The sequence below is a fragment of the Pristis pectinata genome, chromosome 18 (genome assembly GCF_009764475.1).
Source record: "Pristis pectinata isolate sPriPec2 chromosome 18, sPriPec2.1.pri, whole genome shotgun sequence".
Classification (NCBI taxonomy): domain Eukaryota; kingdom Metazoa; phylum Chordata; class Chondrichthyes; order Rhinopristiformes; family Pristidae; genus Pristis; species Pristis pectinata.
In genome coordinates this window covers 4,647,115-4,672,889 of record NC_067422.1, presented here as the reverse complement: position 1 = coordinate 4,672,889, position 25,775 = coordinate 4,647,115, and the positions used below count along the sequence as shown (strand labels likewise).

At 46.3% G+C, this 25,775-nt stretch overlaps 1 protein-coding gene across 2 annotated transcripts in view; it reads right to left on the bottom strand.

Annotated features, from left to right (window-relative positions):
- Positions 1-25,775, bottom strand: part of LOC127579768 (protein kinase C alpha type) — a 320,846-nt gene that overhangs the window by 203,677 nt on the left and 91,394 nt on the right. For both annotated transcript variants that reach the window (XM_052032673.1, XM_052032672.1), the window contains exon 3: positions 17,874-17,956. In XM_052032673.1, coding sequence (XP_051888633.1) covers positions 17,874-17,956 — 83 coding nt within the window. The remainder of the gene's footprint in view (positions 1-17,873; positions 17,957-25,775) is intronic.

Below are 25,775 nucleotides of genomic sequence, written 5' to 3'. Positions count from 1 at the left end.
GGCCAGTATTACAGGTATTGCAATGGCTGCATGGTTCATGGCAGATCTTCTGCTTCCCCTCCCCACAGTTCTCTGGGCTGACAGAGCTCCACAGATGTTAATGTCCCCTGGCCACACTCTCCCTTTAATTCACTGATCAATACAGCTGTGTGACAGTCAGGTTGATCACCAGCGATTGTCTGACATTACTGCAGGTCGAACCAACAATTCCTGTGCAGTTCGCCTGCTGAAGCCTGGTAAATGACAGTGCAGTTATTTTCAATGAATCACTTCCTATTTACAGATACCTCAGCTCATGACACTATGCAAAGAGTTAAAATTACAGTCATGTTGTGGAATTTTACTGCACATAATTACAGTTTCCGTGAATAGATCTGGAGTTTTGTTACAAATGGCAACACCTGCCAAGTTAACCAGAATCTCTCCTCCAGATACAGAGGTACAAGAATTCCAGTCTTTTGTTCCTATGTTGTGATGCCTCAAGGCGGATTTAACTTCTCTCCTTCCATTGTGCTGCACACAGCCACAGGATTCCTAAGGCAATAAACATCTCTGAAGAGCTTCTGAGGTGTTGGCACTATTGCAACACTAGAATCAGAATCCACATCTCCAGTGTACAGCAGGGCAGGGGTGATGCTGCCCACTATGTACAGTATGAACTCTCCTGTGTTGAGTTTTACCTTCAAGCACCTCGAGGCCACCAAAGGCTGTACAATCAAATTAAAAGTGATGGTGAATTTCATCATCTGCGCTTGCCTCCATTGAGAGTTGGCTCTGCATTTTGTGGTGAACCTTTATCGTCAGGGGACAGCGTTGTGCAATGGGACTAGCTGGTAGATGGTCTTTGTTAAGCAGATGTTTAGTGTGAGACCCATTCTTGCAAATGCTTCAGTGAACAAGTTAAATGTGACCAAGAGCCTCAGAACATGTGCCTCCACAAGCATCTGCAACTGGCCCTCAAAGCACTGGGGAGATATCACCATTACTGTTGCCACAAAATGTCTCAAATCCACCAGAAACACAAGTGAATCAACGTCAGCATCCACTCCCACGCCAACGTTCTCACCACCAAGGATCTAATCACACTCAGCTGGCTAGACCACCTTGTCCATTTGTGTAACACCAGACACCTGGAGCAGACACAGAGGAGACCACCAAGTGGACAGAGGGAAAGATTCAGAGACATTCTCAAACTTTTTGAAAAAGTGCAACCTCCCCAGTTTGTGGGAATCTCTGGGCCCTGACCACTCACAGCGGAAGAGCATTGGGGATGGCACCGTGAAGCCGGTGTCCATTCATTGGGTGTGCACCAAGGTCCAGAACACACCACCACGACTTACCCACCTCTACCAGTGACAGGGTCTGCAGACCCCACGTGGGCCTTGTCAGTCGCCTCATAACCCACCAAACTGGAGTGGAAGCAAGTCATCCCCAACCCCAGAGACTACCTGAGAGAAGCACAGCAAGCTCCCAGAAATAGTAATTAGCTAATGTCCAGATGGTCTGTTTTGTTGTATTACAAGAGAAATACCTAACAGAGGTGGATTCTCCCCACTCTCAACAGTGGTAGTAGGAAGGGATTCAGAACATAGAACAGTACAGCGCAATACAGGCGCTTCAGCCCACAATGTTGTGCTGACCTTTAAGCCTCGCCAAGACTATTTAACTCCTTCCTCCCACATATTCCTCTATTTTAAATTCCTCCATATGCTTATCTAGCAATCTCTTGAATTTGACCAATGTACCTGCCTCCACCACTGTCCCAGGCAGCACATTCCATGCCCCAACCACTCTCTGGGTAAAAAAACCTCCCTCTGATATCTCCCTTGAACTTCCCACCCATTACTTTAAAGCCATGCCCTCTTGTACTGAGCATTGGTGCCCTGGGAAAGAGGTGCTGGCTGTCCACTCTATCTATTCCTCTCAATATTTTGTACACCTCCATCATGTCTCCTTGCATCCTCCTTCTCTCTAAAGAGTAAAGCCCTAGCTCCCTTAGTCTCTCCTCATAATGCATACTCTCTAAACCAGGCAGCATCCTAGTAAATTTCCTCTGCACCCTTTCCAACGCTTCCATATCCTTCCTATAATGAGGCGACCAGAACTGAACACGGTACTCTAAGTGTGATCTAACCAGAGTTTTATAGAGCTGCATCATTACCTTGCGGCTCTTATACTCGATCCCTCGACTCATGAAAGCTAACATCTCATAAGCTTTCTTAACTACCCTATCCACCCATGAGGCAACATTCCAGAATCTGTGGAATATGGACCCCTAGATACCTCTTCATACATCCTGTCTGAGGGTCCCAATTTAATGTCTCGTTTGGAAGATGACCTGCTGACAGTGCAGTGCTCCCTCAGCTCCGGATTCTGAACCGGTGCCTCAGGAGTCAGTGTTAATCCCACTGCCTTCCAACTCAGTCATAAAGGTAACACCAAGACCTCTGGTGTCACAGAGAGCTCATCCCATCCTGCAGGAAGCTGGATAGCCTCAAGCAGCTCTGTATACGTTGGAGTGGAAAATGCTTACATCTTAGAATGTTATTTTTAATGTTCACACTTGCTGCTGCAAAATATCACGTCAAGCATTAATTAAACATGGTGTTTGGCAAGAGAGATCAATCCTTAACATGACAGATTATACATAGACCTATTAGATTTTTTATTTCTATAATGCTTTTTCACATCCCCTTCAGGACAAAGTGCTTTACAACCAATGAAGTACTCTTGAGGCCAATTTGTATACAGCAAGATCTCATAAACAATAATGTGATAATGAAGAGATAATCTGTTTTAATTGTGTTGACAGAGATAAATGGGCAGGACACAGTATGGCATGGGATGATTTGCATCCAACTGAGGGAGCAGATCCAGCCTTGGATTAACTCACTTGGGAGACAATGCAGCGCTTCCTCAGTGGCAGCCCAGTACAAGAGCTGGGAATTTTGTGTTTAACTACATTCCATTCTGCTAACCTGCTCTTTAACAAAACGTGCCCGTCATTGAATGAATACAACACAAGTCCCTCCAACAGCACACTCAATGGTCTGTGAGGAGTGGGGCCTCTCACATTCCAATGAATACCCCCTGAACACACTGCTGGAAACTGTGTGCCTTTGGGTGTCTGGTAACAACTGGATCAAACTCAGCTGTGAAAGCCCCACAGTTAATCAGTCCCTCACTGTCAGATTGCAGAGGAGAGTGACAGAATACGACAGGTCAATTTAGGGCAGTGTGACAAAGGGCAGTGTGACAAACAGCAGTGCTTTACAGGCCAGTGTAATTGACTGATCTCTGTAATGTTACTCTGAACCACACTGTCCACAGTTACACTGATCTCTGTAATGTAACCCTGAGCCAGTGTGGTTTAGGGTAACACTACAGAGATCAGTAACTGTGGACAGTGTGGTTCAGGGTAACATTACAGAGATCAGTGCAATTCTGATCTTAGTGTGACAAAGGGCAGTTCTACATCGACCAATGTACCTCAGGGCAGTGGAGCCTCAACCAGTGCACCACTGGCATGTGTGACAATTGGTTGCCATGTGTGACAATTGGTTGCCATGTTTTCTTCATTACAACAAATCCATACTTCAAAAGAACAAGCGTCACTTCAACTTCCTTTATGAATTCATGAGGTTGTGAAATGTGTTATATTAATGCAAATCTCTCTTAACAAGTTTCCAGGGCAAAGCTCATATCAACAGAGTGCTCACTCAGCTTTGAAGTGTTTGGTTTGGGTTTGTGAGCACAATGCACTTTTAGGATGAGCCACAGCCCCGGATGCGCAGAGAAAAGAAAGTGTTTATCTTTAGTGATATTTCACTTTATGACAGTGGGGAGAGGCCATGTTGTTGGAAACAAAGCATCGTGCGCACACTTAACTTGGTATAAGAACAGATCAGAGCGCAGTGCTAACACGGTTCTCTCAGTTCCCTCCATATGCTCATTCTCCTGTGTCCAGCTGGCCGCTTGCACCGTGAGGGCAGGGGTCAACACACAGGGACCCGCCAAGAAAAGGCTCATCCCATCGACCCCTCCAAGTGTTAAGACACTCTGTGGCAGATTCATTTCCCTTTCTTCCCAGTGGGATAACCATCAGACTCTGTAAATTCCTGTTGTAACAACTTCCCAGGATCAGGAGCAAACCAACAAGGAACCTCTGAGTGGGCAATACTCCCACTTCACCCCCAGTCTGACTGTGACACAGTCACATACACAATGGCCTCACGTCAATGACCACCTCAACAAAGGTGCGTCAGAGTGCTCAAACATTCACAAAAAAGCAGCCGGTTTCCTTCATCCTTCACACTTCTAAGTCAGTAGAATTAACTGACCAACATGTCATCCAGTGTAGGGCTGAGTTTGTGATCAGACACCAATGGGAATGATTGCAGGGTAATAAAATAACCCACCAGGTCCCAGACGGGGCTCCGCCAGTGACTGCAAGGCCCAGACGGGGCCCCACATACAGATACATGGGAGCACATGTAACTGCATGTATGACCTAGGCATGTCTGTATAACTGCAGGCAAGGAACGTACTGGGGTTGATTTCACACTGCGCTGAGTTAAGCAGTAACAGGGCATTGCAACTGATGCTTGGTCTTTCAGTTCAGTGAAGAACACACACAACCTGGCACAGCAGGTCACAATTATTAACAAAATCCTGGTGACCAAGAGTAGGCGAATGATTTCCACCATCCCTCAGCACCGCACCCATTACTATCTGGCACTCCGTGTCCTGGGCCAATGAGTTTCCCTCAGCTATCAGCACGAAGGTGAAACTATTGGTCCTTATTCCATTACTTGGTGCTAGAGTGTGCTGCTCTGCACACTTCCTACATTACAGCAGAAACTCCTGGCTGTTAAACACACAGGGCTGTTCTGCAAGGAGCTCTGGAAAGAGAAAATTCTACTAGTCTTTCCAGAAGCTGTGAAGCAAAAGGGAGCTGCCATCCCAGCCCCTCTCCATCTTACTGCCACTGGGGAAGCCCATGCAGTGTCGGGAAAGGCTTCTGCTGTCTTCGTCTCACAGACACAAAGCTTCTCTGGCCAACCTCTCTGGACATCAATAAACAGTTGGATTCACTTCTGAGGAAGTTGTTAGAAATTGCAGGAAATTGCTGCTGGCAAACTTCCGTCTTCCCGTGGGCTGCCAAACCAAGGTCAATGTTATTGTGTCACCACCTGTTCCCCAGAGAAAACCAGTCACTGCAGCACCAAGTTATTAATAAGTAACAGTAAAACTAACCTAGACAAGTGCAGCACCAACAACTCTGCAGCACCTCGACACCATCCAGAACAAAGCAGCGCACTTGACTGACACCCCATCAACCACCCAACACGTCCCCAGCACACAGTGGCTGCAGTGTGTACCATTTACCAACTACACTGCAGTTACTGCCCAGGCATCTCCCAAACCTGCCAACTCTACCAACATGAAGGATAAGGACAGCAGGCACATGGGTATACAACCTTCTGCAGGTTCCTCTCCAAGCCACACACCATTCTGACTTGAGAATATATCGCAGCTCTTTCAATCTTCGCTGGGTGGAAATCCTGGAATTCACAGCCCACCAGCTGTGGGAGTATCAGCACTGGAAGGACTACAGACGTCCAAGGCGGCAGCTCACCAACACTTTCTTGAAGACAATTAGGGTTGGGCAATAAATGCTGCCCTTGCTAGAGACAACCAGTTTCCAAAACTGAATAGGAAAGAAATTCTGGAGGTAATCCTTTCAAGACAATACCATTTTCCTCATGAGTAAAATGTTTTCAGTCAACTTCCACGACCTCAGGGAGTCCCAAAGGTGATAACCAGTGTAATACTCAGACCGTGGCAGCGTGGAAACTCAGCTGCCAACATGAGCACAGTAAGATCCCACAAACTTCAACATGATGAAGTCTGGGGAAATTATTGTTAATGAAGCTAACTGAGGGATAAATATGGGCCAGGATACCAGAGATCTTCAACACCCTCCTGTAAGGGCAGTTAAGGTCTTGATTCGAAGAGTCATCTAAAACATGGCACCTCTGACAGTGCAGCATTTCCCCAGTCCGGTGGTGTGTCCAGTAGCTTGAACTGTCTGGCCATGTCTCTGAAATACACAGCAGTTGTGTTAGAGCAAACGTGTGGTTGGGATTCCTTCAGCCCTGGCAGCAGCACTCCAAGGACCAGGGAAGTCTCTCCATTGTCCTGGCCAACATTCATCTCTCAGCCAACACCATCAGATTAACTGATCACCTCATGGTCGGCTGCAGGTTTTGGTTTAATTACACAAAAGCACTCACCACTAACCACCAAAATCATTTGCAGAGCTCCTGACACTGCAACGTACCAAAGGAATGCAGCTTATTTACTCCTGCTGCCTCCCCTTTAAAGTCACTCTCAATAGTTCCTTAAACTTTCCACCTACCCAGCAGTGAAGCCCGAACAACCTTTCAGGCAAACGTAGACAGCAGAACGAGACTTTGTGGTGCAGTTGTGTCACAGTTACTGTAATCAGCCACTGTCAGTTGCCCCTTGTGTGGTGACTTGGAGGAGAATCAGGGAAGTGTTAATGGGCACCTGAGAGAAAAAGGGTTACAGGGCAGTAAGTGGGGGAACGGGATTGATGAGATTGCTCTAAACTGACAAAGATTCAATGGACCAAGTGGCCTTTAAAGTCCCAAGAAAAATATCCAAGTAATAAGGGAATAAAAGATCCTTCTGCACTATCCAAAACAAACAAGATTTTTATAAATACTTTTTCCTCACAAACAAAATCACCAAAAGCAGGTTATTTGGTTCAAGTTATACTGCATTTGTGGGAATCTGTTGCTGTGACACCTCCAACAGTGGCCAAACTTCAAAACATAACTCGTCGGCTGTGAAGTTTCTGAGATGTTGACGTCACGCTGGTGCTGTAGAAGTGAAAGTTTGTCTTTATTCTGCAGTCCTGAACACTGATCAGTAATTTGGAATGAATTAAGAAAATAAATTTGAGCCTCTTCCGTGTTGGTACAGTAAATGTCAAGTGTTGACTCAGTGCAAAGGAATCAGAATTGACCAGAGTCCTCCTCCCTAGGTACACGGAGACATTGTCATGTCTCCTCCTCACCTCCCAGCCTGTCTGAGAGATCCCAGACAGAGCCTGCTGTCTAAGCCTTGCAATGATCCACAGCCTTTGCCAATATTGATTGACAGGAGCAGTAGCCATCACAGAGTCACAGAGCTGTAGAGGGCAGAAACAGGCCCTTCAGGTCCCACACTAAACATTAAGCACCCATTCAGATTAATATCCTACACCAATCCCAATTTTCCCACCGCGCCCACTCCCCCCCCCCACCCCATTCTCCTGCCACCCACCTACACCAGGGATAATTAGTCTATCAACCCACACTTCCCTGGCATGCGGATGGAAACCAGAGCACAGGGAAAAGAAACCCACATGGTTACAGGGAGAATGTGCAAACTCCACACAGACAGTAACCCAAGGCTGCAGTGCTAACTGCCGTGCCACATCTCAGAGAGGCAGCCCCTAAACGCAGAGTAAGGGCTTTGGGGGGAGATGGAGGTGGGGAGGCTTTGTGCAAACAAAACAGCACAGCAGGTAAAGAGGGGCAAAATCCACCTCCCACCCCAACTCCCACATCAGTCCCAACAATCCAGCAACCTGCAGACACTGGAAATCCAAAATAAAAACAGAAAATATTGGCACGTCTGGGGAGAGGAACAGAATTAATGATTCAGGTCAACGACCCTTCATCAGAGGTGGGAAAGTGAGTAGACAGGTGTGGTTTACGTCGCAGAGGAGGTGCGGGAGGAAGGGAGAGAACGGGAGGCATGCAATAGGGCATGGACCAACTGAACTCAATATATAAATGCTTTTGGTGCAGTTCATACCTCTGCATCATGGTTGATCTCTGTGGAGAAAGTACAAATAGAGAGTGACAAGGAAGGGCAGAAGAGGGCAAATGCACAGACGGTGCTACAACTGTGAAGTGCAGAACATTGCAGTTGCCGGAAATCTGAAACAAAAATGCTATAAATACTCAGCAGGTCAGGTTGCATCTGTGGAGGCTGAGAAACAGACTTAAAGTTACAGATTGGTGACCTCGCACAAGAACTGCTCAGCTCTGACACAAACAGGAAATAATGGTTATCTGAAATTGCTGAACTCAATATCAAATCCCAAAGGCTGCAACGTTTCTGGGTGGAAGACGAGATGCTGTGCCTCATGCTTCAGTGAAACAGCGTGGGAGGACAAAGAGACGGGTCAGGGTGGGAGTGGAATGGAGAATTAATGTGGCAGGCACCCAATCTATATTTGGTTTCTTCAATGTTGAGCAGACCATACAAATTGGTAATTGTTAAGTGCTACTGGAAGGTCTGTTTGGGCCACTGGATGGTGGGAAGGAACGAGGTTAAAACAAAAAGGACAGATGTTGCACCTTCTGTGGTTGCTTAGGAAAGCGGAGTGACAACTGGAGTGGTTGGTGGGGATGGAGGAGTGGTCCACAGAGGTGTGGTGGGAATGGCCCCGTCAGAATGCTCATGTGTCTGGTTGTGGCATCTTGTTGAAGGTAAGAAAAATTATCAATGATGATTTGTTGAATGTGAATGTGGGGCGAGGAGAGGGTGAACCACGTGTCTTGTTCTGGGTGACAGCAGAAGTGTGGGAAATAGAACAGACATGGTTGACAGCCCCGTCAACTACACTAGAGGGGAAACCATGTTTAAAGACAAAGGAATTTATTTCAGAAGAAATGGTGGGGAAAGCCAGTTGTCTGAACAGATACAATGGAGCTGGAGCAAGTGCGGGAATGGAAAGGAGTCCTAACCAGAAGCCTGGTGGGAGGGGCACTCAAATATCTGTAGGATCCTGTGGGGCTGAATATTGGTCCTTCATCTGTCCTGTGAGATGGAGATAGACCAATTGGGAAAAACAAAGGAAGGGTCAGAGATGGTTCATGTGAAAGTAGGAGCAGGATGGAAATTGGCAGCAGAGTTGGTGACATTTTCCAGGTGTGTACAAGTGCCATTACCGGACCTGGAAAAGAATTGAGGGAGGAAGCCGGACTAGGACCGAGACTAGGATACGTGGAAGAGTCCTCGTTTCCGTCCTACACAGCCTCCTCCCTCAGCGCTCTTTCCCGGCACACTAATGACTGCCCTGCTGCTGCTTCCTGCTCTCATACAGAACTGGACTATTTGATCACCTTTGCTGCCAGTTTCCACCCTACCCTCAGTTTCACTGGCACAGCTCTCACTTGTCCCTTCCCTGAGACAGAGGTCAACTAAACTATGACAACACTGCTCTAGTCAGCAATTTTGATGACAATGTTAGGGGTTGGTTCTTGGTGAGTGGGGAGCAGCAGGTTCAGAGTCCCAGTAAGTTAGAGGAAGTAGTGGTCAATGCTATGTTGATAGTTTGCAAGGATAACAACCTTCAACTCCTCACATGAATGAGTTTTCAGATCAAAAACTACATCAAAAAGGTACCTTTTAGGACATTCTTAGGAGCGGTATAAAGGCAGACAGGTTTCCGGAAGCAACTCCACAGAGATGAAAGCTTAGAGCAGCTGAAGGGGTGGCTGATGGAGACTGAGGATTGAGAGCTGTTTTGGAAGAGCACAGACATCGTGGAGGCTTGCAGGAAGGTGCAGACAACGGGAAGAGCGAGGCCATGGAAGGGTTCGAAACAAAAGGCGAGAACTTGAAAAACTGGAAACTGCCACTTGCCCAGAATATTGAAAAATAAATAGGTTGCATCAAACTGTTGTGTCCAAGCACAATCACACTGGGTGTCACTTCATCATATGGATTCCAGCCGCTCACTGCCACCTGAAGGGCAACTAGGATCAGGCAATAAATGCTGGGCCTAACAGGAATAGTGCAGGATTAGTGAAAATGGGTGCTTGATGGTCAGCACGAACTCAGTGGGCCAAAGGGTCTGTTTCCGCGGTGTACGACTCTATGACCCGTCTACATCCCAAGAATGAATTAAGAAGAATTCTAATTCCCCTCAGTGAGGATAGAAAGATTAAAAGAAACATTGATCTCAACATCCTTCACCTGTGATTGGTATTGAAACGCCCATCTAACACCAAAGCAACAGGAACTGGAAGCATGGCTAATGAATTTTAAATGTTCACAATTTAGCAGAGCTCATTTCGATCACCATTTTTGGAAGAGGCCTTTATCATTAGTATGTCTGAAAACTAGTAATCATGCTCATTGTGCTTTGAGAAGCCTGTTATCTTGGGCAATTATTATCTGTGCTTCTTTACAGGTGACAGTCCTGAGATCAACAACAACTTGCACTTAGCTTGTGTCTTTAAAATGGGAACATATTCAAAAGAGCTTCAGTGTCTTCAGATAAAATGCAACACAAAGCCACAAAAAGAGACAAAGAAAATCTTGCACCTTTTACTTGCTTGTCTCGAGATGTGAACGGTACAAACAATGAAAGTGTTTATTCTTTATTACAAATTCTCCCCAAATTGAGGAGGCAGCTAAGAGTCAATGAGGTTGCTGAGTCTGGAGTCACAGACAAGCCAGATGTGGCAAGGGTTCCATCTCTGAAGGTCATTAGTGCAGCAGGTGGGTTCTACTGAGAATACAGTACATTAGTTGGTCACCATTGATGAAAATAGCATTTAAATTCTGGATTTATTTAATGTGCTGAATTTAAATCTCCAAGGCACTGTGGTGGGATTGGAGGAGTCAGCCCATGAGCCCAGAGTTACTACTAGAGCAGTAACTAAATCACTATGCAATCCTACCCTATTTATCGAGCTTTGCTCATAATTTCAGGTGCTCAACAGCCAATGAGATGCTTTTCTAAGTGTCATCACTGCGATAGTGAAGTTTCTAGTTTTCACACAACCAGATCCCAAATAGCAGTGGTATAACGGCAGTGTAGCAGTTAGTGCAACGCTATTACAGCGCCAGCGACCTGGATTCAATTCCTGCTGCTGTCTGTAAGGAGTTTGTACGTTCTCCCCGTGTCTGCGTGGGTTTCCTCCGGGTGCTCCGGTTTCCTCCCACATTCCAAAGACGTATGGGTTAGGAAGTTGTGGGCATGCTATGTTGGCGCCGGAAGTGTGGTGACACCTGCAGGCTGCCCCCAGAACACTCTACGCAAAAGATGCACTTCACTGTGTGTTTCAATGCACGTGACCAATAAAGAAATCTTATCTTAGGTAATGGGTTTTGGTGAAATTGATTGAGAGGCAGGGACAGAGGAGGAGGAGGAGGAGTAGAAGTAGGGGGAGAAGAAGGTGAAAGAAAAGGAGAAAGAGACAGAGGGGACTTCAGGACATAGGGCCGTCATTCAGCCATGTTTACATCACCCTCACTGGAATTCCCTTCCCCACGTCCTTTCTGAAGTAGCTACATCCTCAAAAAAAAAACAGCCCTCCTCCTGCCATTCACCATGCTTCCTTCCCTACCTGCACAATAAATTGGATTAAGGATGAAACTGAATGTATTTGAAACACTTGCTTGTTTGAGGTACCACCTGACAGATGTGGAATTGAAATGTAGCGCAGACCACAGCCATTTACACCTCCGCGAGAGCAGTCTCTTCGTTCTTCCCTTCTCCCATCCCCCTCGCAGCACCATCCCTTTCACCAGCTAACCTCTCCATTTTATAGAGACACAAGATATTCTGCAGATGCTGGAATCTGGAGCAACACACACAAAATGCTGGAGGAACTCAGGAGGTCAGGCAGCATCTATGGAGAGAAATAAACCACCAATGTTTTAGGTCAAGACCCTGCATTCTGCCCTCTTCCTTTCCAGTCCTGATGAAGGATCTCAACCCAAAACGTTGACTGTTTATTTCTCTCCATAGATGCTGCCTGACCTGCTGAGTTCCTCCTGCACTTTTTCTGTGTGGTGCTCTCCATTTTATAGAATGTGCATGAACAGGAAGTAACACAACGTGTGGATTCTGAGAACACAAGAACCCGTGCCCATCCCAGTCGTTCTCTCTTTTCTCCCCCCTTCTATCAGGCAGAAGATACAGAAGCTTGAGAACATCCACACCAAGCTCAAGGACAGCTTCTATCCCACTGTTACCAGACTCTTGAATGGACCTCCTGTATGATAACAATGAACAATTAATCTCACAATCAACCTTGTCATGGCCTCGCACTTTGTCTACCTGCACTTTCTCTGCAACTGTAACACTGCATTCTGCATTGTTTTTTGTCCCCTTTTGCACTACCTCAACGTACCAACGTATAGAATGATGTGTCTGGATGGCACACAAGCAAAAGCTTTTCACTGTAGCTCAGTACACGTGATAACAATAAACCAAAACCAATTACCAATGCAGGCCCTGAGCAGGTGTATTCATGCACAAAGGGCACACTGTTGCATCCTGGAAAGCTTTCAAGTTCAACACTCTGGCTGATGCCCAAGTCCCAACCCACTTCACCTGAAGATCACCCCTCCACTTTCAATTTTAGTAGAAGTCCCTTCAGTTATCCGATCTCTCCCGGTTTGGGTGGACAGCAGGAAGCCATCCCCATTTTCCTCACCTCCCTTCCATCCCCACCACCCACTTACTCTGCATCTTGAAGTATTTTTAATGCCAGCACAAGCCTAGATACTGTTTTCTTAATCAGTGCAATCCTTCAAGGCTCTCCAGTAAATAATGCCAACCAATCCAGGTAATGATAGGGTCACCATAACAAGTGCCTTTGGACTAGCAGGGAGGCAGTGGGTGCAAGGGCAGGGAGTGGGGTGGAAGGAATCGGTCAATGGTTTCAACTCATCAGGTGTTGGAATTCAACAACAACTGCAATCATATAGAACAACATAGAACAGTACAGCACAGAACAGGTCCTTCGGCCCACAATGTTGTGCCAACATAGCTATTCCCTCCTACCTACAGAATGCCTATATCCCTCTATTTTCCTCTCATTCATGTGCTCATCCAAGCCCATCTTAAAAGCCCCCAATGAATTTGCCTCCACCACCCTATCAGGCAACGAATTCCAGACATCCACCACTCTCTCAATAAAAAAATGCACCCTTCTTGTCTGTTCTGAATCCAACCCCTCTCACCTTAAATGCATGCCCTCTGGTACTGGATCGCTCAATAATGGGAAAAAGATATTGCTTGTCCACCCTATCTATTCCCCTCAAATTTTATACACATCCAACAGATCACCCCTCAGCCTCCGCTGCTCCAGAGAAAAGAGGCCAAGTTTGTCCAGCCACTCCTGATAGCACATGCCCTCTAATCCAGGCAGCATCCTGGTAAACCTCCTCTGCACCCTCTCTAAAGCCTCGACATCCTTCCTATAGTAAGGTGACCAGAAATGCACGCAATACTCTAAATGCGGCCTACATGATAGAGGTGTACAAAATATTAAGAGGAATATTAAGAGTGGACAGCCAGCGCCTCTTTCCCAGGGCACCAATGCTCAATACAAGAGGGCATGGCTTTAAAGTAATGGGTGGGAAGTTCAAGGGAGATATCAGAGGAAGGTTTTTTACCCAGAGAATGGTTGGGGCATGGAATGCGCTGCCTGGGACAGTGGTGGAGGCAGGTACATTGGTCAAATTCAAGAGATTACTAGATAAGCATATGGAGGAATTAAAAATAGAGGGATATATGGGAGGAAGGGGTTAGATAGTCTTAGATGAGGTTTAAAGGTTGGCACAACATTGTGGGCCGAAGGGCCTGTATTGTGCTGTACTGTTCTATGTTAAGAGGGGTATTGAGTGTAGGAGTCAAGAAGTTACGATGCATCTCTAAATATGGCAGCTTTAAGTCAAAATTCCTGAGCCACTTCACACTGTAACAATCACACAGAGTGCAAAATGGCCACATTCACGTGTAAAGCAAGTGCTGTGTGGTTTGAAAGGGATGTCAATGTTGGCAGAAACCAGGCAGGTGTAATTGCCCCTGAACCTTAGAGGCAGTTAAGGGTTGGCCTCATTGGTTGATCTGGTGTCATACACAGCCCAGAATGGAAGACAGTAGCAGATTTCTGCCCCATTAGAAATTAGTTGGGTTTTACCAGTATTTAATCAGATCTATTCAGGACTTACCACAATATTTTAAATGTACAAGAATTATACAAACAAGTTGCAAATGCAAAATTAAAGTACATTCCTCCTAAACAGGATAAAACGTTTGGAAGGGAGTCAGGCTGGTGTCCAAGCAGAACTCATGGTACGTACAAAACAGACAAACCACTAAATTCTTAACAGATCTACAAGTTTTGGGTGGTTTTCCCAGTGTGCATTTATCTAAGAGCCTCTAAAGTCAGTACAGCAAGTTACTTGGAATTATTTCATTAAAATGTTTATAAACAGGAACTAACACAATGTGTAGAATCTGAAAATCTATTCCTGCACAGAAAACGCATCCTGCATCCTGGAAAGTTTCCAAATTTCAGAGTCTGCCCAGTGCCCACAAACAACAAAACTCCCCTGCACACCTTGCCTCAACACCACTCTTCCATTTTGCATTTTAGCATCAGAGGGGCACTTCCATCATTTCCCTTTGATAGTTCCAGGCACACAAACCGCCAGGTTACAGTCGTCACCTCCAGTGACAAAGGTACATGTCGGGGGACAATTCAATTCACTTCTCAGATGAATGGTTTGCACAGCAAAGCAGTCTGTATGCAATAACCAACTGGAAAACACTCCCCCCACAGACCTGTGTACACCCTGGAGAGTACTGGGGGTGTTTGCCGTGCCCGAGTTGGACAACAGATCTAAAGCGACACAAAGAGAGAAGGGAACAGGAGGCAGCTCAGTAACCCAATGATTACTCTAGTCGATGTTTCAGTGTGTTACTAATGTCCTCCTGATTGGGGCACCCAATTCATTTTCTCATTCGTCTCCCGAAAAGAAACCCTTTTTAACCAGGATGACTGAAGACAGAAAATGGACTGAAAGGACGTGGGCAAAACTGTTGGCTGGCCTGGCCCAGGAGCCACTCATTGGCACCAGATCAGCCCTTGAACAGCCACATACTCACTAGCTACAAGGACCCCTTGAGCCAATTGAAGAATGGTGGGCTCCCCTCTAACGTCACACCGAGAGTGGTGGGCACCTTCTGCATTTAACTCAGACAAATGTGAGGTATTGCAGTTTGGTAAGTCAATTCTGGGCAGGACTTACAGTCAATGGCAGGGCCCTCGAGAGGGGGAGAAAGAGAGAGAGAGAGAGAAAGAGAAAGAGAGAGAGAGAAAGAGAGAGAGAGAGAGAAAGAGAGAGAGAGAGAAAGAGAGAGAGAGAAAGAGAGAGAAAGAGAGAGAGAGAAAGAGAAAGAGAGAGAAAGAGAGAGAGAAAGAGAGAGAGAGAGAGAGAAAGAGAGAAAGAGAGAAAGAGAGAGAAAGAGAGAGAAAGAGAGAGAGAGAGAGAGAGAGAGGAAGAGAGAGAAAGAGAGAGAGAGAGAAAGAGAAAGAGAGAGAGAGAGAAAGAGAGAGAGAGAGAAAGAGAGAGAGAGAGAAAGAGAGAGAGACACACACACCTAGGGGCATAGGTACATAGTTCTCGGAAAGTGGCAACACAGGTAGATAGGGTGATGATGAAGGTGTTTGGTACACTTGCCTTCATCGATCAGGGCACTGAGTACAGGAGTTGGGACTTCATGTTACAACTGTACAAGTTGTTGGTGAGACCACATTTGGAGTACTATGTGCAGTTCTGGTCGCCCAGCTATAGGAAGGAGGTCATTAAGCTGGAAAGGGCGTAGAAAAACTTACAAGAATATTGCCTTGAGTTATAAGGAGAGGCTGAGGCTTTTTCCTCTGGAACCTAAGAGGCTGATAAGGGTGTTTAAAATCACGAGGCGCACAGATAACGTGAATGGTCACAGTCTTTTTCCCAAGATCAGGGAGTGTCTAACTAGAGGACATAGACGAGAGGCATGAAATTTAGAAAGGGACCTGTGGGGCAACTTTTTCCACACAGAGGGTGGTGGGTGTATGGAACAAGCTGTCACAGGCAGGTGGTAGAGGGAGGTACAATTGCAATGGTTAAAAGAGATTTGGACAGATTCATGGATAGGAAAGGTTTAGAGGGATAAGGGCCAAATGGGACTAGCTCAGGTAGGCACCTTGGTTGGCATGGATGAGTTGGGCCGAAGGGCCTGTTTCCATGCTGTATAACTCCATGACTATGTGACTCCATACCCTCCCACCAACAGGGGTGGGTTCCCTCCCACCAAGGGACGAGAAAGAGGAGAGTCCTGACCTCTCAGTGTGAGCATGCAGGAAGGATGCCCACCCATGCCTCGGTGGGAGGTTAGGGGGAGGGAGCCCACCCCCCTCAGTGTGGGGGGTACAGGAGGGAGCCCACACCCCCCCACCCTTGGTGGGAGGGTACAGGAGGCAGTCCACCTCCCTCGGTGGGAGGGTATGGAGTCATACAGTCATAGAGTTATACAAACTAGAAACAGGCCCTTTGGCCCAACTCGTCCATGCCAACCGAGTTGCCCACCTGAGCCAGTCCTATTTGCCTGTGAGGGGCCATAACCTCGGCGGAGAATCAGCAGAGAAAGTCAAGGCTATAGCAGCACTGAGTCTGCTTGTCCCAGGGAGAAGGAGTGGAGTTCATTGTACATCGAGCGAACGTCTGGTCCCTGGGCTTTTTGTTCACAAGATACGAGGTATCAATAACCTCTTGTTAAGCATGAACAGTGGCCAGAGACTGACAGATTCACAGCTGTTTTGGAAGCCAGAGATGTGTTGGAGGAAGAACAGAGGTGCAGAGATTTAGATTTATGGGCAAGTTAGATTACCATCCTGTAAAGATAATAATGCTTCCTGGAAAGTATTTGGCACAAGGAATGTTTCACAAGTTGTTAAAGATCATCATTAAAATGTCTGTTTTCAGCAGGAAGAATAAATGCAGAAGAACTCAAACCGTTCTCCCTGAGCTGCCCAGAAGTAGATGCATCTACCCCTCACTTACCCGGTCCACCACCGCTCCCCCATCAGCACCCCTCCCCGACCATGACCCTGACCCTCACCACCAAACACCCCTCCCCTAACTGGCCACAGGACCAACTCTGAGTGACCCAAATTTTTGAACACTACCTTGTTATTCCTTTTGTTTTGCACTATTTATTTTTGTAATTTTTAGTAATTTTATGTCTTTGCACTACACTGCCACTGCAAAACAACAAATTTCATGTCATACAAGTTGGCAGGCACAGTAGTGTAGTGATTAGTGTAACGCTATTACAGTGCCAGTGACCCAGGTTCAATTCCGGCCACTGTCTGTAAGGAGCTTGTACGTTCTCCCCATGTCTGTGTGGGTTTCCTCCGGGTGCTCTGGTTTCCTCCCACATGCCAAAGATGTACAGGTTAGGAAGTTGTGGGCATGCTATGTTGGCACCGGAAGCATGGCGACACTTGCGGGCTGCCCTCAGAACACTCCACGCCAAAGATGCATTTCACCGTGTGTTTCAATGTACATGTGACTAATAAAGATATCTAATAAATCTGATTCTGATTCAATGCAGGAGCTTTGTGTCTGTGATGCTGCTGTAAGTAAGTTTGCCATTGCACCTGTGCGTACATGGACTTGTGCAGAAGGCAATAAACTCGACTTTCAAGAAGCTGAGGAATACTGCCATAGAGATCTCCGAGGGGAGGGGAACAGGAAGGTCCCTAATGAAACTGAGTTAGCTGCACACCACCAACTGCAGGCTGGCAACAACATGGCCCCTTCAACAAAGCAAGCTTCAGGTGAAGAACCCACGACACATGAAGTTTCTCCAGAGAAGACATCAATATTAACCCCAGTGTGCAAACAACAGGATACTCCCAGCAACAGAGATACCCACAGTTAAGAAAGTGATGATCGTGGGGGTCAGGCCCTGACCACGAAAGCCTTGTACTCACGTCAGTGTCGGGTCCTTTATCTGCTCCAGGGCAGGAGAAGGTAACAAATTCATGACACCTCTTGTGTACCACGAAGCAGCAAACTGAAGGGGAGAGAAGCAAAGGGAGATGGCCATTAGAACTCTCTCACAAACTGCTCCCCACCAAACAACAATCGCAACAGCAAAATCTTTCTGGAGCGGCAGTCCGGATTTGGCCCAGACTCGGATCACCCTCTGCTGAGACCCTGCAGCTCTTCCCCACCAGCCCCAACTCTTCCAACCTGACCTGTCACAACCCCTCCCCCAACAGCCCAGGCAGGATGAATGGGTACCTGGGAGAGAAGACAGAGCCTCTTGTGGAGCAGCGAATCCCAGCCCGGGTCAGAGGAAGAGCAGAGGAAAGGTCAAGGTTCAAGGCACGGTAGCGCAGCAGTTAGCATAACGCTTTACAACGCCAGAGACCTGGGTTCAATTCCAGCCACTGTCTGTAAGGAGTTTGTACGTTCTCCCAGTGTCTGCGTGGGTTTCCTCTGGGTGCTCCGGTTTCCTCCCACATCCCAAAGACGTACGGGTTAGGAAGTTGTGGGTATGCTATGTTGGCGCCGGAAGCGTGGTGACACTTGCAGGCTGCCCCCAGAACACTCTATGCAAAAGATGCATTTCACTGTGTGTTTCGATGTACATGTGACTGATAAAGAAATCTTATCTTATATAAAAAAAAGCTGTGTCTATTGTCTCTGGAAGTGAGTTTGATCCAACCTCAACCCCAGCCCAGCAGTGACTCGGGGACCTGCCACCTCACCACCAATTCTTGGCCATGTGAAGGTTTGTCTCAATCACCGCCTGCAGACAACCAACATACCGTCCATCTCAGCTCAAGATCACCCATCCCTTTAGGTCATCCAATCTCTCTTGGTTTGGGTGAAGAGCAGGAGGTCTTTCCCACTTTCCTCTCCTCCACTCTCCCACCCCACCAATTTCCCACCTATTCTGTATCTTAAATTTATTTTTAATTGTTAACTTTTAATTGTAAAAGCTTATTTTTTAATTTTTTTCCAGTTCTGATTAAAGTCACTGACCTGAATAACTTATCTGCACTCTCCACAGATATCACCAGACCTGCTGGGATTGCCAATCTTTTATAGTTTTGGGACCACAATGTCATCAGCCACAGATAAACAAGAAGTAATTCGATCAGACTTCAAGGTGTGAGTGCATCACTGGTCCAAAAGCTGACCCACAGCACCATCGCCCCATGGGACAGCAGTGACTGGGACTGAGTTTGCCTGGGCCACTGGCAAATTTCCTCCACTTATGAGTAACGTATCGTGAACTTCCCAATTTCAGGGAAGCAAAGGGATGAAACAACACAGGGAGATCCAACGGAGGATAATTTACTCCAGGAGGAATATTCTACCTCCAGCCATGGCCCTGACCAAGTCCGTGCGGGATGTAATTCACACCTTCATCGCCTGGTGTTCCGGCCTCAATAAGTACAACTGTCAGCCCACAGGGGCTCAAACTGAAACACAAGGAGACATCTCGGTTCTTGCTGCTCTGACCCTGTCTGTTCCCATCCTCTGCCAATCATCCCAGACCCCAGAATCATTACACCATTCAGCCCAGAGTCCATGCTCACTCCTGGTACAGGAATTCCTTCAGTCGACAATTCCTTTCCCCCCACAGATGCTGCTTGACTTGCCGAGTTCCTCCAGCACTTTGGGTGTGTTTTTCTCCAGATTCCAGCATCTGCAGTCTCATGTCTTCAATTCCCTCAGTCCCATTCTCTCTTTCCCTCCACCCCCCGACCAACCAGCTCTGCAAATTATTGAATTATTTTACCCCGACCACAGAATCGTAGGACACTTACGATACAGGCCAACCTACTGTGTCTGTCATTTAAAAAAGTGCTCCCAGCCTAATCCCACCTCCAGGTTCATAGCCTTGCAGGTCTTGGCTCTTCAGGCAAGCATGCTGAGAGTTTCTGGCTGTACCACCCTTTCAGGCAACGAATTCCAGACCTCTACCAATTTGTGGTGAACATTTGTTTCATCTCCTCTCGAATTCTTCTGCCAATTATTTTAAAACTTTACCCCTGAACCCGAACATTTTCTTTCAAGCTAGTCTGTTGCGTTCAATGCTCACTACGTCTTCTCTATATCCGAGAAATCAAACACACACTGGATCACTGCTTTGCTGACCACCTCCCATTCAAAGGTAATCCTGAGCTTCCGTAGAGTTACAGAGAAATACAGCATGGGAACAGGCCCTTCAGCCCACCCAGTCTGTGCTAACCCAGCTCCCATCTATTTACATCAATCGCATTTATATTTTCCCCACATTCTCATCAACTCCCCTCAGGTTCTACCACTCACCTACACACTAGGGACAACTTACATAGCCAATTAACCGACAGGCCCGCACCCAGGGGAAACTTACACAGTCAGAGGAAGAACGTGCAAAACCGAGGCCAGGATTGAACCCAGGTCACTGGCGCTGTGAGGCAGCAGCTTTACCAGTTGTGCCACTGAGTCACCCGGTTACCTGTCACTTTAATTTTCCATCCCACTCCTACGCTAGCCCCTTTCACTGGTCCAGGAAAGCCCAAAGTGAGCTTGAGGAACACCTCACCTTCCATTGAACCAAGTTGCAGCCTCAGGTTGCAGCCAATTCAAAGACCCCACCCCACCCCGGACATTCTCTCTTCTCCCCTCTCCCATCAAGTAGAAGACACAAAAGCCTGAAAGCACGTACCACCAGGGTCAAGGACAGCTTCTATCCCAGAGTTATAAAACTATTGAATGGTCTCCTAGTACGAAAGAATGGACTCTTGACCTCACAATCTACCTCGTTATGACCTCGCACCTTATTGTCTGCCTGCACTGCACTTTCTCTACAGTTGTTACACTTTATTCTGCTTTCTGTTACTGTTTTACCCTGTACTACCTCAATGCACTCTGTAATGAATTGATCTGTACGATCGCTATGCAAGACAAGTTTCCCACTGTCCCTTGGTACGTACGACAATAATAAACCAATTCCAACAATTTCAAGCACCTCACTTTTCCAGTTTGTATCAGAAGTGCCTGGTTCTGCTGCAAGGTCCTATCTGTAACATTTACTCAGTTTTTATCTCTCCATCGACACTACCTGATCTGATGCTCATTTTAAGCATTCTCCTTTTGCTTCAGGTTTTAGCACCAGCCCTGACCCACAGCTTTATACGTTCCTTTGTCCCTTTCTCTCTCTCTCTCGGACTTCCCTCAGTAATCTACTAACCTTTGTAATCATAGGGATCACCCGGGAATCCCTGGCTTTATCCTCTAAGAGATATTCACTTAGTCCAATCCATCCCTCTCTGCAACTAATGAGGGTCCAATGCACAGGATTGCAAGAGGCTGCAGAGGGTTGTAGACTCAGCCAGCTCCATCACGGGCACAACCCTCCCCACCGTGGACTATTTATTTATTTTGCAATTCCTTGTCATTTTTATGTCTTTGCACTGGATTGCTGCCGCAGAACAACAAATCTCACAACATACAAGTCAGTGATAATAAACTTGATTCTGATCTTAAAACTAACCACACTTTCTGTCAAGGGGTCTTTGACCTTAAACAGTAACTTGGTTTCTCTTTCCACAGAATCAGAATTACTATCACTGACATATGACATGGAATTTGTTGTTTTGTGGCAGCAGTACAGTGCAAGACATAAAATTACTATAAATTACAAAAATAAATAAATAGTGCAAAAAAAAAAGGAATAATCAGGTAGTGTTCATGGACCATTCAGAAATCTGATGGTGGTGGGGAAAAAACTGGTGCTGAATCATTGAGTGTGGTTCTCTAGGCTCCTTGAACATTGTACAGGACACTGTACACTGTAGGGACACTGCCTCAGAGTATTTAGAGCTCAGAAAGGGGCCGATAGGACCATGAGGCCCATATTTGTGTACACACTCCATCTTTTTCCACCTAACCCCATAAAAAAAATCCTTCTGGCACCAAAACATCCTTCCAATTAATGAAAGCATGAGCACTGCCACTAGACAGTTTTGAACAACCTCAATGAAATCAATGTAATGTACTCTCGGCTGACAGTGAAGAAATGAGTTCCAAAGCATTGGTTCAGTTGCTGTGTGCCAATCACAGTTCTTTAGTCACCGTGTCAGTGGGTGCTCACATCAACTCCAATCCCATTTCCCTGTTCCATCCCACAAACATTTCTCTTAATTCCCTCTTAACCACAGCGAGCAATTGAACTTCCACAGACACTTGTGGTAATGGTTCTGCATTTTAATGGCCCTCCACATGAAAAGATCCATCTAAACCTCTCTATTAAATTAATCGGGTTAGCAAGTGCAAATTATTTCCCACTATTTACCCATTAAACCCATCCAGAACTGTGAATGGTTCAACTATGTCCCTGACCTTCTTTAACAAGAAATAGCAAAGCCTGGTTTAGGACTTCATCCTCATGAAATTACTCTGCATGGTTTTAATGTTCCTCCAATAACGGGGTGTCCACTGGCAACACCCACGTGGAATGAACACCCCTTGGTGGAGAGAAGGGTGGATGTTTCCCTGCAGTACTGGTGCGGTGATGCACTGATAGAGGGCTGTCTTCTGGATGTAGCATTAAACAAGGCCCCAACTACGGTCAGATGGAACGGAAGATCCCAAAGCACTCATTCAAAGAGCAGGGAAGTTACCCTACTGTCCTGGACAATACTTACCTTCTGAAGAACATCATTAAAACAGATCGCCTGTTGATTACCTCACTGTTATCTATTGGATCTTGCTGTGTGCAACTTGGATGCTGCACTGGCTAAGTGTAAACTTGGGTGTGTCATAACCTGATGGAAAGCATTGTGGAACTGTAAGTTCTAATGAAAGATCATTCAACTGAAATGTCAGTTGTTCTTCTCTCCACAGATGCTGCCTGACTTGCTGGGTATTTCCAGCATTTTCTGTTTTACTTTTGTCCTGTAAAATATACACATCAAGCTTTCGTAAGTGTTTGAGTTGTAGATTCACACCACACAAAACAGGCCATTTGGCCCATCATGTCCGTACCAACCATCAGGCAACCAGCTACATTAATGCTACACTAATCCTAGTTTATGCACCCCCAACATTTGACCTCTCACCGACACGAGGGGCAATTTACAGCGTCAATTAAGCAACTGCATGTTTTTGGGATGTGGGAAGGAGGCAAGCTGAAATCAAGTCTCAGCTCAATGACCTGAAACGTTGATGCCATTTCTCTTCCCACACACGCTGCCCGAGCTGCTGAGTGTTTCCAGCCTTCTCTGTTTTTGTTTCAGATTTCCAGGATCTGATTCTCAAGTCCCCGCTGTAAAAGTAACGGAGAACGTAAGGGTTAATGTTGTTCAGCTTGCTATGGCTTAACCACAGCTGACTATAGTGGAGATGCATGATGTACCCAGGTGCCTTGTGTAAATCAAAGTAATTAGGAGTATTCCTCTCTGCAAGTCTTTGCGATAAGTGGTTATCCTTGGAGCCTGGAGCTGTCTGTGACTTCAGATTGTAACATGATGAACTGCTGCTGGGTTACAAAGTACTTAAAGATAAGAAAACATAACAGATAATGAAGGAAGGAGTAAATCATTATAATTAAGAAAAAATAGTCGTTAGTATAGCTTGGTATGTGAAACTTAGCATGTAGGCTTCTTTGTTTTAAGTATAAAAGGGGACCCTGGCATTGGAATCTTTGAGTGAGTATCAGTACAGAGCTCGGGTTACACTGTTTACTCTTTCTCTGTATCCCTCACTCCCGCTAGCAAAAGAAAAATGAAGTGCTTGTCGTACGCTCCTTGGTTCTGTTTGTCTTTGCTTTATTACAGCACGGAACGACTTTTATACCGCTTCCCACCAACTCAGTGAAAGCTCGAAACCGTTAGACAAGGCTTGCAACCTATCATCTGACAGTCAGCTCCATAAACACACAAAGTTGCTAACTGTTCCTCCTCAGTGCTGAAACATCAACTCGGGCTAAATCCATCAGCAGCAGACTGCACCAAAGCCCAGCTGCTCGGTGTTACCTAGGTCACATTTATTGCTGCTCATCACACACCCCGGGGTTCTTTACTGGGCTGGGTGGAAATGACGTCCCAACACGCAGCAGACTGCTTGAAGTGTGGCTCCAGTTCCTCCCACCACTGCTCAGACCTGGGCTCTGGACACCTTTCGGACCACAACGGGTGAAGCAATGCCTAGGCAGGAGCCATAACCGAGCTCAAGAAGCTACGAGACAGCTCATTGGTACTCTTTCAGCTGACTGGATGCAGCAAGTGGTCATCTACATGGAAGCTGTGGCCCACTCCCACCTCCTCACGCTGAAGCTGCTAGAACCCATGCAGAAAGGCAGAGGTAGCAAGCGTGTTCCCAGGTCAGCCCAAAAACAGGAGCACAGCCTCAGAGAAAAGGGTCAGCCATTTTAAACAGAGATAAGGAGAGATTTCTTTCGTGCCAGAGTTGCCCAGCAGAGAAACAGGCCCTTCAACCCAACAGCGGGAGGGCAACTACTGTGTCCAAGACCACAAGAAATTGCAGAGAGTTGTAAACACAGCCCAGTCCATCACACAAACCAGTCTTCCCTCCATTAACTCTGTCTGCACTTCCCACTGCCTCGGGAAAGCAGCCAACATAATCAGAGACCCCACCCACATGAGTCATTCTCTCTTCTCCCCACTACGATTGGGCAGAAGATACAAAAGCTTGAGAACAAGTACCAACAGGCTTCTATCCTGCTGTTATAAGACTCTTGAAGGAACTTCTTATATGCTAAAGACGAAACCCTGATCTTTCAATCTACCTTGTCACAGCCCTTGCACCTGACTTGACTACCCACATTGCACTTTACCTGTAACACTATATTCTGTTTTCTGTTATTGTTTTCCCTTGCACTATCTCGATATAGGGATGGGATGTAATCAAACCTTTGCGCTGTATCTCAGTACACGTGACAATGATAAACCAGTACTAATTACTGTACCTTGCTGTACCTGTAGTCAGGGGTGTGTGAATTTCTGGCATGTTCTCTGCACTTGGCAAATACTCAAGACAGAGATCAATGAACATAAAAAAAATTTAACCTGAACCATGAACTGTTTTCTCTCCACAGCCACTGCACCACTTGCTGAGGATTTCAGCATTCAGTTTTTATTTCAGATTTCCACCATCTGCAATATTTTGCTTCAGACACAAGTTACCCAGCATTGCCCTGCACCCTTCTGCAGCCACCCAAGGCTCAGCCTTCCTACAAAGGTGGAGTGACTGGCTTTATCCACTCCATCCATGGTCTCCGTGTCTTCAGCTGCCTGGGCTCTGAGCTCTGGCATTTCCTCCTTAAAACCTCTCTGGTTGACCAAGCATTTGCGCATCTATTCCTATGTGAGCAAGTCAAGTTTTGTTTCATAATGGGCCTGTGAACCATCTTAGCAGATTCTGCCAAATGGCGTTACATAAATGCAGGCTGTTGCTGTTGGCACTATATAAAAGCCTGAATAGCTCACCTCATAGAAGAAAGCTCCAGCTTCAGGAGATAAGCATTAATTTTCACTGCACAAGGAGCTGCTGTAAATTTAATTACTCTAAACATATTATTACGTCTGCTATCATTGTTCACTCACTGCTGAGTGGTCTTGCTCAGGCTTCAAAACCAAAGATATGATGCAGTCTTTGTAATGCCAACTACTGCTGTGGCATAGAGCCGAACAACAGAACCTGTGGTGCAATGGGGATTGTGGATTTGATTCAGGTGTCAGGGAAAGTGAAAAGCCTGCAGACAAGGAAAGTTTGAAGCACACAAGATATCCACAACTGAAGGATTAAAGATTCCAATCAAACATCAGTCACTCCTTGACTGACAGGTTTAAATGTGGTGGTGCCTTTATTGT